General features: G+C 50.2%; 4 protein-coding genes across 4 annotated transcripts, besides 2 other annotated features; 2 read left to right on the forward strand and 2 right to left on the reverse strand.

Annotated features, from left to right (window-relative positions):
• Positions 1 to 484: 484 nt before the first annotated feature.
• Positions 485 to 1,559, reverse strand: ACLA_061520 (fungal cellulose binding domain protein; the record flags this gene model as incomplete). Its single annotated transcript, XM_001273615.1, has 2 exons — positions 485 to 1,419; positions 1,475 to 1,559. The coding sequence occupies 2 exons, from the start codon at positions 1,557 to 1,559 to the stop codon at positions 485 to 487; spliced, it is 1,020 nt and encodes a 339-aa protein (XP_001273616.1).
• A 1,432-nt stretch (positions 1,560 to 2,991) lies between these two features.
• Positions 2,992 to 3,027: a microsatellite.
• Positions 2,992 to 3,028: a microsatellite.
• Positions 3,029 to 3,708: 680 nt separating this feature from the next.
• Positions 3,709 to 4,857, forward strand: ACLA_061530 (uncharacterized protein; the record flags this gene model as incomplete). The annotated part of the gene is made up of 2 exons (XM_001273616.1): positions 3,709 to 4,706; positions 4,764 to 4,857. 2 exons carry the CDS (start codon positions 3,709 to 3,711, stop codon positions 4,855 to 4,857), a joined length of 1,092 nt encoding a protein of 363 aa, XP_001273617.1.
• Positions 4,858 to 5,841: 984 nt separating this feature from the next.
• Positions 5,842 to 7,164, forward strand: ACLA_061540 (transferase family protein; the record flags this gene model as incomplete). Its single annotated transcript, XM_001273617.1, has 1 exon — positions 5,842 to 7,164. The coding sequence occupies one exon, from the start codon at positions 5,842 to 5,844 to the stop codon at positions 7,162 to 7,164; it is 1,323 nt and encodes a 440-aa protein (XP_001273618.1).
• Positions 7,165 to 10,330: 3,166 nt separating this feature from the next.
• Positions 10,331 to 12,238, reverse strand: ACLA_061550 (ankyrin repeat domain-containing protein; the record flags this gene model as incomplete). Its single annotated transcript, XM_001273618.1, has 1 exon — positions 10,331 to 12,238. The coding sequence occupies one exon, from the start codon at positions 12,236 to 12,238 to the stop codon at positions 10,331 to 10,333; it is 1,908 nt and encodes a 635-aa protein (XP_001273619.1).
• Positions 12,239 to 12,440: the final 202 nt, after the last annotated feature.

Consider the following 12,440-nt stretch of genomic DNA (forward strand, 5'->3'; position numbering starts at 1 on the left):
GGAAGAAGAAGAACTGCTTGCTCGAGATAAACGGTATACATGGTGAATCTCCAGACTATTTATACCGGTCAACTTTGACGAGGGTATCCAAAAGGATAGAGTCGACCGGCTAAATAGCTTAATTTAAAAAGAGGCCCACCCATTACCCCCAATCCACGGAAAAATTAGATTGTCGTACGCCGTCTTGGTTCTTGCAGAATGCGGGGGTGAAGAATGCACCTCCGCACGGAGTAAACAACCCCGGATATCTTAATTGACTTAGAGTCTGCCAGCAGACCGGGGCCCCGGCTATATCAATACGATCTTGCAATTCATCCGGAGCCCCCTACTCTCTCGCCGGGATTAGTGGGTTCAAGAGAGCTACATAGATCACATATCACTACTACCCAATGGATTCAGCCACATGATACTGTTCATATATCTCCCACAAAGGCGCAAAGTCAAAACTAACCGAATGTGCCCCACAGAATTTCGACTTCCTAAATTAATTGAATTGCGAAATGAAACTCCAGAGCTCGCCGGGAGTCCACGAAGAGCTTGACCCAGCATCAGTCGCCAACGGCTCATGTGGACCGTCAAAGGCAATCCACCATACAGGATGGTCAGTAGAGCACCCGGAATACACGGTCTTAATATGCTTCCCACTACCCTTGGCAGGCTCTGAGGGATTCTGCGGGGTACACTGGTTATCCTTGACGAAGGTATCCCGGATCTGACGACCAAGACTGATGGAGAGCACGTCGTCAGAGCCCCCATGCTGACCATAGTACCCTACCGGCTTGGTGCCAGGGCTGCACCCGCTGAGGTTGGCACCGGACATGACCGCAACACCTCGGAAGACGTCCGGACGGGCGCACGCGAGCGCATACGACATGGACCCGCCGTAACTCCATCCCATCGAATAGATTTGAGAATCATCGATGCAGAATTCCGTCGTGAGTTTAGCCACGAGCTGGTCGTTGAAGGTAATGTCGTCTCCGTTTTTGTTGGCCCAGCCATTGTCCAGGCCCTGCGGAGCGACGAAAATGGCGCTGTTGCCCGACAGTGGCTGCACGCCGTAGTAGGCGCCGCCGGCGACATTCTGCATCGTTCCGCCGAGCCAGTGGTAGCCGAATATGAGTTTGTAGGGCTTGCTGCGGTCATAGTTCTGGGGCAGGGTGAGGGTGTACTGCCTCTGGATGCCGTTGACAGTCATGGTGTAGGTTCCGCTGTTCATGCTGGGTGTCTTGCCGCATCCCGTAGAGTGGCCGCCTGGGGCAGTTACGGTGGTGGTCGATGCAGTCGTGCTGGTCACCAGAGTTGTAGTAGGAGAGCTCGGCTTGCAGTCCCCTGGCAGACACTGTGAGTACCAGGGGTTCTGAACCTGACAGCATGCTCCTGCTGTACACTCGGTGGGTCCACTCCAGCCATTACCGCCACCTTCATTGTCCTTGTTAGCAGTTAATTGTAGTGCTTTGAGAGAGGCCTAACTTACACTGGCCATAGAGGGATTGTTGGCCCAGAACAGGAAGAGCCAGAGCCAAGAGAACCACTCCCTTCGTGTTTGCAATGGACTTCATAGTGATTATTCTGATCTGGTGTTAAGAGTTGGGGATTCTTTACGTTTTCGATATGGTTAACAGGCCAGAGCTCTCCTCTCTCCAAGAATCCAGCGGTATTTATAACATTTCGAGTACGACGATTTCTACATTCAATCCAGCGACTTGAAACTCGATGCGGCGATGATCACTACAACACGGTCTTCTCGACCCTCAAAATGGCTAAATGCCTGCTCTTCAAAGACAAACTCAACTTTATCCAGAATTACCCCACGATATTCAATGTGACCACTAACGCGTATAGATATATCAAAGATGGAGTCTAGCGAATGGAACGTTGTGTTCGAGATCAACGATCGATTTTTCGAGCACTTTCTGCACAACAATGGCAGGGAGCAGGCTCCATCCCCACATTATCGGCACTGAGAGCATAAAGCAAATTGCCGTTCTTGCAGGAACATGTTTTCGACGGGGTAGATCCTGATAGATTGCGTGAATGTTAACCCATGTTGAACGTTGCCATTCCACCCGGGGATTTGCCTGATTGAGCCCGGATGCGCTCCGTATTGCTTAATCTATTCAAGGGAACGAAGGCTAAACCTTCACTCAAGACACAAGAATCCGGGGGTCTGAGCTGGACGTATGACCAATTGCTTCATACGATTGAAGAGAGGTTTAATCAGTCCCCGGAGACTCCAAGGTTATTCAGTGTCAATTCGGGTGTTGCATCGAGCTGCTCATGCCGAATATATTGTGCTCAGACTGAGTAGTGCGACAACTACTTCGAGCCTCGGCGTATTCACAGGAAGATTAATTAACCTTCTCGCGTCAGTTTTAGAGTGTTCCCATTCTATCGAAAGTCGTTGAGAGCTTCTGGTTGGGTTCAATTTAGCCCTTCAGGGTCGCCTAGTCCATACCTAGCCTTTTTGTTCGCCTCTAGACTGGTTCCAAAGCTACTGAAGTAATCAGCATGATTCTCACATTCATCCGTCATCAACTGGAACCTACTCTTCTGGCCACCCGTGATGTCTCCCCTGATCATTGATCTTATTTCTTGCTTCGCTGTCCCTATTTTCAAAACCAATGCTTCTGGGAGTACTCGAATTTGACCTTCTGCGGGCTTTTACTGAACTTGTTGGTGTACAGTGAGCGCATTTTGTCATTGACCGACAATGTGAAGTACCTACAGCTCTACTGATCTGTGTTGATCATCCGCCGGTTGTTGACGTTCCGAGCTTCTGAAGATCTTTTGAGAGGGTCTATGACCCGGAGAGTGATCGATCGGCATGGTCGATTATCTTCTGCCCTCTGCGATCCCCCGCTACGTGGCACTAGTACTCAGGTGCATCTATCTGCGTTCTGTACGTCTAGGGGATGTAGAACGTCTCCTCACCTCGACTGATGTTGGCACTAAGCTGTGCATTATCACTCGTACATTTGGCACTATTTCACGTCTCTCTCTCTCTCTCTCTCTCTCTCTCTCTCTCTCTACTCGCGGTGCACCTTTTATTGACAAGTGCTCGGGGGATTCATCAAACCCTGCGAGTCGTCTTCAGCAGCGACTGCAGTCTGCTGATGATGCCAGAATCGCTATGACTACGCTGCTTTATGATTGAGAAATCTCAATACTAGCTACAATAAGAGGGGTTCTTGAATGTCAGGCATTAATAAATCACACTGTTACAGCTCTTCAATGTCAAGGAAGGGTACACCGCAGGCAATACAACAGACCAACATATGGCGGTGAGACTCATGACGATTGACTCTGGTGTTACTGATGCCTTTTGTCCGGGATCCTGAACAAAGGACCAAGAGTGGGTTGTACTGGATGGCAGTCAAATCAGGTTTTCGAGCCAAGCGGTCCAGCCCGGAGATGATATCTCAAACTCCTTGCTGTTAATGGAAGAGTGCGCATGCTAATAGCGCACCAGGGGTGGAAAATGGGGTCAACAAGGCATTTGTTTTGGGGATATCTTATAAATACACTCATCTTTCTGGTTGATTGAAACGTTAAACTTTCAAGTCTTTGTTATCTTGCTCATGAACTATTATATGCTTAGCTGAAGTCTACCTTGCATGAGAGGTTCTCTGTCCCGAAGAAAAGCCTCTTTAGGATGATATTCATCTCCAACCCATCTTCCCACCCTTCAGTCGCAGTCACAAACACTCCATGTCTAACCCGCCCAGCCCCTCCCTTGATCAACTTCTTGGAACTCCCCCACCTCCCGGGTTGGGACTGGACAGTATCCAGGCCATGAGGTGGGGGGCCAAACATCCTCCAAAAGACCCGCAGGCCTCATTTGCAGGCAAAGTAGTCATGATCTCCGGCGCCAACTCTGGAATAGGGTATCATGCCGCTGAAAAGTTTGCCAAGCTAGGTGCATCCAAGGTGATCTTGGCTGTCCGAACACCAGCCAAGGGCAACATGGCCAAGGAGCAGATCGAGGCAGCAATGGGATGCAGCGAGAAGTCGAACGGCATCGTTGTCATGCAGTTGGACATGGATGATTTTCAATCTGTCAAGCAATTTGCCACCAAGTTGGAGGAGGAAGTCGCCGTCGACGGACTGGATGTCGCTATTTTGAATGCCGGCATTTTGGCGCCGAACTATACGGCGATTGAATCGACAGGCTGGGAATCGACACTACAAGTCAATGTCCTCTCAACGGCTTTGCTCGCTATTCGCCTCATGCCTCTACTGAAACGGGCCGCCGAGAGAAACGGTCAGCCGTCTCAACTGACGATGACAAGCAGCGCGGGATCTCTTTCAGTAACTCCCGCGGATATACCCACGGATGTGCCGAGCATACTACAGGCCTTAAACGAGCCCGGGTCGTTCGGCTTAAGATCGACATACGTCATCTCAAAACTACTGGTTTTGTACATCATGCGCGGTCTTGTTGACGATTATTCCGAGCCTGTACCTCCCAATGAGTCGATGTGCGGGAATACACACCCGCCGATCTCTGTGGCCGTCAATGTGATCTGTCCTGGATATACAGTCACAAATATTGGCCGAGGGGCTCCCTACTACATAACTGTGATGAACAAGCTGTTGCAGCTGTATGGGGGGAGATCAGCAGAGCAGGGGAGTCGATCATTGGTGAGTGCGGCACTACTGGGGGTACATGGACACGGGAAATTTTGGTCCCATGACACATTTGTTGAGTGAGTATTCTGTCACACTGCAGGAGGATATATCACTGGCTAACCCTGGGTTTACAGCCAAGGATACATGGTCACCAGTGAGGAGGGCCAGAAGCTGCAAGCTCGGATATGGAAGGAAATCCACGGTGTTTGCATGAAAGAACTCGAATGAATTCTCAACATGGAGAAATTGTGGTAGAAAGGCTTTATTTAATGAGCGAAAGTCAGTTTCATACACACAGTTGCCCAAATAATAGGGCAAGATACACGAGCCCTTAATAAAACTAGGGCAATCATTTCGTTTTCCCAGTATTAGGAGCAATGAACCGCCACAAAAGACCGAGAGTCTAGGATTGTCGCTTTCTCCACGCTGCATAAGTACTTAGGCCTCTTAAGGATGCGTGTAGTGATTCTACCTTATCTGTAATTCTAATGCAATGTGGGGGTCCTAAGAATGATTGGACATGTCTAGCACTCTCAATAGTGCATATCTTATCATCTGACGCAGGTATTGGATCATCAACAGCCTAAATTCTCAGCTCCAGCGAGCTGAACTGAAACAAACAATGTCTCTAGTTAATGTGAGCTCGGGGCGAGCAAGATTGGCCTGTTAGCTCAACCCTTTTCTGCTGTTAGTGGATGTACAGTCCGCAGATGCAGTGCTAACGCAGCAACGAATGCTATTTGTCGTATTGTTGTCTCTTTCCCTGTATCGACCCTTACATCCTGCGCCCAATTTTGGGGCCAGAAGCACCATACACCTCTTTTTGGGTCTACGACAGCCCCTCATGCGTCCACTTTGTCATGCACATAAAAGCTGTTGGAGGAGATATAGAAGGCTGAGCGGAGGAATATATCATCACCAGCATCCACCCCACAAGCGATCTATCTAAACCATCAAAGCAATACTAGATTACATCGGTACAGTCTCAAAACTATGGAAGAACATACAGGGGCCTTCAAGCCATTCGACCTGACCTGTTTGGATCATACAGTGGGGCCAGTTTTCATGAACTTTTTCCTATGTTTCCAACCCGCGAACATCGAGGAATCTTTGCTCGCAATTGAAGATGGGGTCGCTCGCCTTGTGAAGAAGCTACCCTTTCTGGCGGGAGAGCTTGTCCATAGATCAACTACGGATGGGAGGGGAAATATAATGCGGATCCAGCCATCCTCGACTCTGATCCACGAAATCCCCATGCTTGACACCAAGCATCATCCTCAGCATATTTTACCGAACACCCCACAGCAAATTGCAACAGATCCAAATCCTGACCAGAGCTTTGCACCTCTAGATAACTCATATGTTCCTCCAGTCTCGCTGTTGCCCCTGGCCCCAGGCCCCAGGCCCGTTGTGCGGTTCCAGACAAACGTTCTGAAGGACGGAATCGTACTGGCCCTGGGATTTCACCACGCCGTGTTTGACGCTACGGGAGCTGGACTATTGATCGAGATGCTAGCCGATTCCTGTCGGGGTGACCATTTTCCAGCCCAAGCCCCGAATATTGAGCATGAAGAGGAGATCAGGTTGAAGCGCTCAGTGGACGAGATAGGTATTCTCGCCAACGAATCGGACCGGGCAGACAAAGTACAAGATCCCAACGGCAGCAAGACGGAGTCAGCTGCACAGGCACCCATGGGAGATTCAACCTGGGTTCCGCCGAAGCTGTCTGTCTATTCCTTCAACCTCTCAGCAGCAAGCCTCGCACATCTCAAGACCGCCTGCAACAAACTACTGCCTGTCGTTCTTAAGGCCCAGAACAGTGCTCTAGAGGATGCCAATGAAGAGAAGCTTTCGCAAGAATTCGTCTCCACCAACGATGTCTTGACCGCACTGCTTGCGACCAGCATCTCTCAAGCTCGCAGCCGTGTAGCTGGAACCGAGCTTGTTCCCGCGGAGTCGAAGCTTGCCATTGCTGTCAACCTACGCGAGAGAGCCTCTGCTCTCCCCCCAAATTATCTGGGAAATTCCTTAACCGTCGCGGAGGCATTTGTCCACTCCCTAGCCGCGGAAGATGGTTTTAATGGCGTCTCAGAAAAGCAGCACCACCCCGACATCGGGAATGCATTCCTTTTAGAGATCGCGAGGGTAGCACTACAGCTTCGGAAGTCGCTTGCTGCAATTGACGACGCATACTTCCGCGAGTTTGTATCGCGCCTGTGGGCTGGTAAGAACTGGAGCCAGGTCGGAGCGAATCTTCCCGATACAATGGTGTCGAGTTGGCGACGTCTCAAAGTTTACCGTCTAGACTTTGGCGCGCGTCTGGGTTGCGTTGTGGAGTTCCAACCCCAGGTTATCTTGTTGGATGGGACATGTGTTATCCAGCCAGAACGTGTGGCTCATGAGAGAGATCTCGCTGCTACGGTTCCGGAGGCTGGGTGGGAAGTTTACGTTACGCTACAATCTGATGCTATGGAACGTTTCCTTCATGATGGGCTGTTTACCTCTCTTTCTCAAGGAGCGATCAGACGGGCTTAAGCTGGTTATCTTACGCAGAGCAAGAATTAGATTCAACGACCTCTCCAACCTTGCTATGAATATGTGTCCCCTCAATAGGGTGCAGCCAATTGAGCTGGAGAGGCCAACGCTTGTCGCTACAGTCATTCTCGTCCTTATATAAGATGACATGAACTACTGGTCCAATAGTCGCGATGACGACGGGCTTAAAGAACGTAGATTACGTCTGAATCATGAATATTGCGCAAGAAGGCTGCAGAAAAGCCTATCTTTTCTATGTGACAGCCGTATGATGAGGAAGCTAGTTGTACCTTCAAGCACTACAACAATCACTTCCAGAATACACATCTGTCGATGGATTTCATGACCAGATCACCGAAATTACTCTGGCCTCCTCTGCATCTATCTGTGTATACCCCATGTTTTCAACAGGCATTGTCCCCATCATGTTATTCTTCTCGCCTTTGTAACCATTTTGTTGGTGGACCTGCATTCAGATCGAGTATGGCTTCCAAGAGTTTCTCAAAGAAGCTGTGATCCCACTCTACTATCAAGGTGCACCGGTCGACGAAGTCGGAAAAGTCGGAATGTACCAGGCTGGTGGGTATCACTCCATACTGATAGGAGATACTCTTCACTCCCGATATCAGATAATCTACAAGCTGAGTTACGGGACCTATTCAACTATCTAGCTCTGCTGAGATAACCAATCTCAAAGATATGTAGCAGTCAAAGTTCCAACGGCGGAATCAGACAGCCGGCAGGTTGATCATCTGGACTATCTCAACTACTCTTCTCCACTTCACCATCCAGTCAGGGATATGATATTACCTATTATGACAGATATACTATCTATGGTTCCGGCCGAATTCGACCAGTTTACAACAGAAGAGCTGTATGAAAAATACGCCTCACCCTCTTTATAGCCGGTTGTTCATCTGGATGATCAACCCTTTGGGCCTGTTGTTCCATCGAGCGCTGTCCCTCCCATCTCGCTTGGAAAGCCCTCGGAGGAATCCCTCCCCCGGCAGGTACCGAAGTGTTTCTCGGCGACTTCAGAAAGTCCTACAGACTATCAACACAGCATCGGCGTCATTCTCTTGCCTCCCGTTCTTTTAAACCTCCCGAGGCGCGATTCGAGCTAGAACGAGGACTTTCCTTCCCGTCTGATATCTGGACTCTCATATATTTCATATGGATACTGCTCGGCGAGCCGCCCCCAGTTTAATGAATACCTTGCTACAGCAGAAGGCATCACGGCGCAGCAGGTTGATGCACGAGGAAAAATACCTTTGAGATGGTGGGAAAATGGGAAGCCATACATGAATGAGTATTTCCATGGTAGTGGAAGACCAAATCGTGGCTGGATCTACTGGAATGGGCTTAGACAACATTGACTCGCAGGAAGCATTGGACGAAATATGAACCGAGTCATGTTTCCGCCCTATATAAACCACCTTTTAACTACTTCTAGCACATACGACCACAGGGTGTGGAGAACAGGGCTTCCCGTCCGCTCAGCCGTACTTAAGCCACACGCCGGCCGGTTAGTAGTTGGGTGGGTGACCACCAGCGAATCCCGGCTGTTGTATGTTTTTAATTTTTATTATACCCATCAAATATGGGACCGTCTCGCCGGGGCACCTCCATATCTCATCACTTGAGAGTCGAGACTATCTTGGTAGTTGCCACAGGAAAGAAGGGCACTTGGAGTCCTTACTGATCCTATCCTTTGTTTTGCATGTGTAATCGACATCTTGCAACTATTCGAACTCATCCCGTTGCATATCGATCGACTTTAATCTAAGTAAGGTTTTTATTGTACCTTCCAATCATGCTTCTGTCTGAAGCTCTATCAGCGTCTTGCCCATCCATCTCGTGTTGGGACTAGCTCACTCCGAGTATACCTTTGAGCACTTTTGAACAGGATTGCCCCCTGTTTCCACATAAGATTAGGCCTTCAAAATTACGACAGCTTCCCCCTGCTGGAGCCTGGATATAGCATCCTCTATTTTCTCTTGTCTCAATCATTTCCAAACAGAACCTCTTCCTATAGCACTCAGAGGTATGTGCCAACTTCAGAACACCGCCCAGGTGTTTCCATGCTCACGTGCAGAGCAAATCACAGATCATATACATGCTGTTATAGGAATCTACCACTGCAATAAAAAGGTGTCTAGACTGTAGTTAAGTAGTAATAGTAGTTCTTTTATAATATGCCTCTCCAGGGTGAAAAGACTTATATTTCTACTCTATTACTAGAATATTATAAATCTTTAGCTTATTTTCAATACTTATTTCTCTCCTGATATAGTTATATCTTCTAACACTAGCTTATACTAAGTTAGCATAGAAGTTGGGGGGACAGGCTCTCAGAGATTTTATGAACATGTAATAGTGGTGAAAGCATAGATGTGAGGCCATCAGGCTAAGTTTGAATTATTGAACAGATGAAGATATCTACAGCTGATGTATATAATCTTTAAGATTTTGTTAGTTTTGTCTGCATAGCTGCATATTAGGGCGGCTGGGCCAGAAATTAATTTGAAGGGGAACAATTAAGAAATATATAATATAGCTATAAAATAGCTCAACATAAGTGTATGTTTTGAATGTATTTATTATTCTATATGTAGCTAATATCACACTGATCTCATAAACTTCTAATAGCATACCTTAATTAAGTTGTTTGTGTCTAGAATGCATTTATGTGCAGCATAGTTCTGTTAAACGGTACACTTTGACTTTCAATCACAACCAAAGCCTATTTGAGACAACATATCAGATAATTAGATTGGCAGTAACACAGTTAATTGGGCCGAAATAACTAAGGGAACCACATTCCCAAAGGCTTCTTTGGCCTTTTGTCGGTGCTTGGCAATCTTTGTGCCTCGGGACGGACGGGCTGTGATGAGTGATGTTGTGCCTGGGGCGATTCAGTAGGCCGATGTGGAGAGTACGCGACTGTCATATGCGGTGACGGCGCATATAGGGAGCTGGCCAATTCGGGATAGCGTTCCTAGCAATTGATTTATGCTGGTGGATGGGAAGTTTGGATGGTGAACGTGTGAGATACTTAGGGATTCTGCGTTTACAGAATGATGCTCCAGGCAGAAAAGCGTTCAGGTCATGTAGATTAGTTTTATTATACAATTAGCCAGCATAGGTTCACTCCTCATACTTCCTATCATCCGATATCCACCACTGACTCGTCGTCTGACGACGATCCCGCCGCAATAACAAGACTCATCTCCTTGAACAGCTCCTCGACCTCAACCTCCCCAGCCTTGGCTGCCAAATCACAAGCCGTCTGCCCGTTATTGTCCTTGAGCTCTGACTCCGCCCCATGACCCAGCAAGAAGTGCACATCCTCCCGGAGGCCTGCTTCCGCCGCTATATGCAGCGCCGTCTGCCCGAACATATCCTTTGCGTGGATGTTCGCCCCGCGGTTGACCAGCAGCCTCATCACATGGTTCTTGGCCCGCACTGCGCGGTGCAGCGCAGTTTTTTTGTAGTCGTCCTGCAGCTCGATATCGGCGCCGTTTTTAAGCAGATATTCTACCATCTTGCGGTGGCCGCGTTCGACAGCCTTGTGCAGTGGGGTCTCGCCGCAGTGGTTCGTCACGTTGATGTCGCAGTCGTGCTCGATAAGAAGAGCCACGAGTCGTCTGTGGCCTCCTGACGCGGCAAGATGGAGCGGTGTGTCGCCGGCTTTATCTTGTGCTTCGGCGTCGGCGCCATGGGCGAGAAACTCGTCGATGAGCTTGCTTTGCTCGTGGAGCACGGCTACATGCAGAGGTGTCGTGCCGTCTTTGGCGACCAAGTTCACCTGTGCGCCTCGTTCGAGAAAGAGGGCTGTCAGATCCAAGTCGCCGTCCTTGGCTGTGAGGTGGAGCGTGGTCTGGCCACTCCCGTCTTTGGAGTTGACATTTGCGCCCTTTTCGAGGAGAAGCTGCAGCAGTTTCATTCCGCGTTTGCTGCGGTCGTGGACCACCAAAGCCAGCAGGAGTGGAAGACCGGACTCCCCGGACGGTGAGTCGATGTCCGCGCCCTTCTTAATCAGGTACTTGACGATGTCAAGATGTCCCTTTCGCCCAGCTTGGTACAACGGCGTCCCGCGCGGACCCTTGCCCTCATCGGAGGCCGGATGGATCTCCATATCCGCGCCGTGGCGAACGAGCAATCGCACGATCGTCGAATGCCCGTTGCGAGCCGCCCACCAGAGCGGCGTTCTCCCGCTCGCGTCCGCAGTATCGAGATTCACCCTCTTGGATCCGATCAGCGACCGGACGACCTCCTCCAGCCCCTTCTCCGCGGCCCAAAGCAGCGGCGTCCGCCCATTGTTATCCTTGACGTCGGGGTCTGCGTTCGCTTTCAACAGCTGCACTACCAGCGCCTGGTTCCCCTGCTCCACCGCCCAGTAGAAAGGCGTTTGTCCGTTTGCGTCAGCGATGTTTGGGTCGATTCCGCTCCGAGCGAGTAACAGAGTGACGATCTCCTCCTTCCCATTCCGCACAGCCACGTATAGCGGCGTCTGGCCATTGCTGTCCGGCGTGTTGGGATCAACGTCCGCGTGGCCCAGCAACCGCCCAATAATCCCCTTATGTTCATTCTTGACCGCCACCCACAGCGGCGTCTGCGCGTCCGCACCGGGAGTATTCACATCCACATCCGCGCGCGCTAGTAGATGCCCGACAATAGCTTCATGCCCATTCTTCACGGCCCAGTATAGCGGCGTCTGGCCCTGCGCGTCAGGGGTATTCGGGTTGACGTCGGCGCGTGCGAGGAGCAGGCTCGTGGCAGCTTCGTGGCCGCCCTTGACAGCCCAGCAGAGCGGTGTCTGGCCGAGTTTCTTGTCTGCTGCATTTGGGTCGACGGCGCCGGTTTCCAGAAGGATCTGGATGACGCTGCCGTGTCCGCCCTCCGCGGCCATCGAGATTCCATTGCGGTTGTCCGGGTCCACGCAGCCGAGGTTCACGCCGGGAGTGCTGAGGAGGAGTTTCACGATCGTGTCGTAGCCCTGGCTGGCGGCGAGGAAGAGGGCGATTTCTAACTTACCCGGGGTGGGCTTTGCGTCGCCGGAGTCATCCGTCATGGTGGCACGGAGTTGCCAGATTCGCGAGGTGACAAATTTTTGACACCCTGTGGTTTTTCAAGGGATGGATCCCGTTGACGGGGAATTTCGCTGCCCTTTGTAGTTGCGCCATTGGGAGATGGTGGCCATGGGTTTTTTCGAGGGGCAGATCCACGACATCATCCTGTGCATCCCTCGACTTCGACCCGCTGCCACGTGGGGG

The sequence above is a fragment of the Aspergillus clavatus genome, genomic scaffold (assembly GCF_000002715.2).
Source record: "Aspergillus clavatus NRRL 1 1099423829796 genomic scaffold, whole genome shotgun sequence".
Lineage (NCBI taxonomy): Eukaryota > Fungi > Ascomycota > Eurotiomycetes > Eurotiales > Aspergillaceae > Aspergillus > Aspergillus clavatus.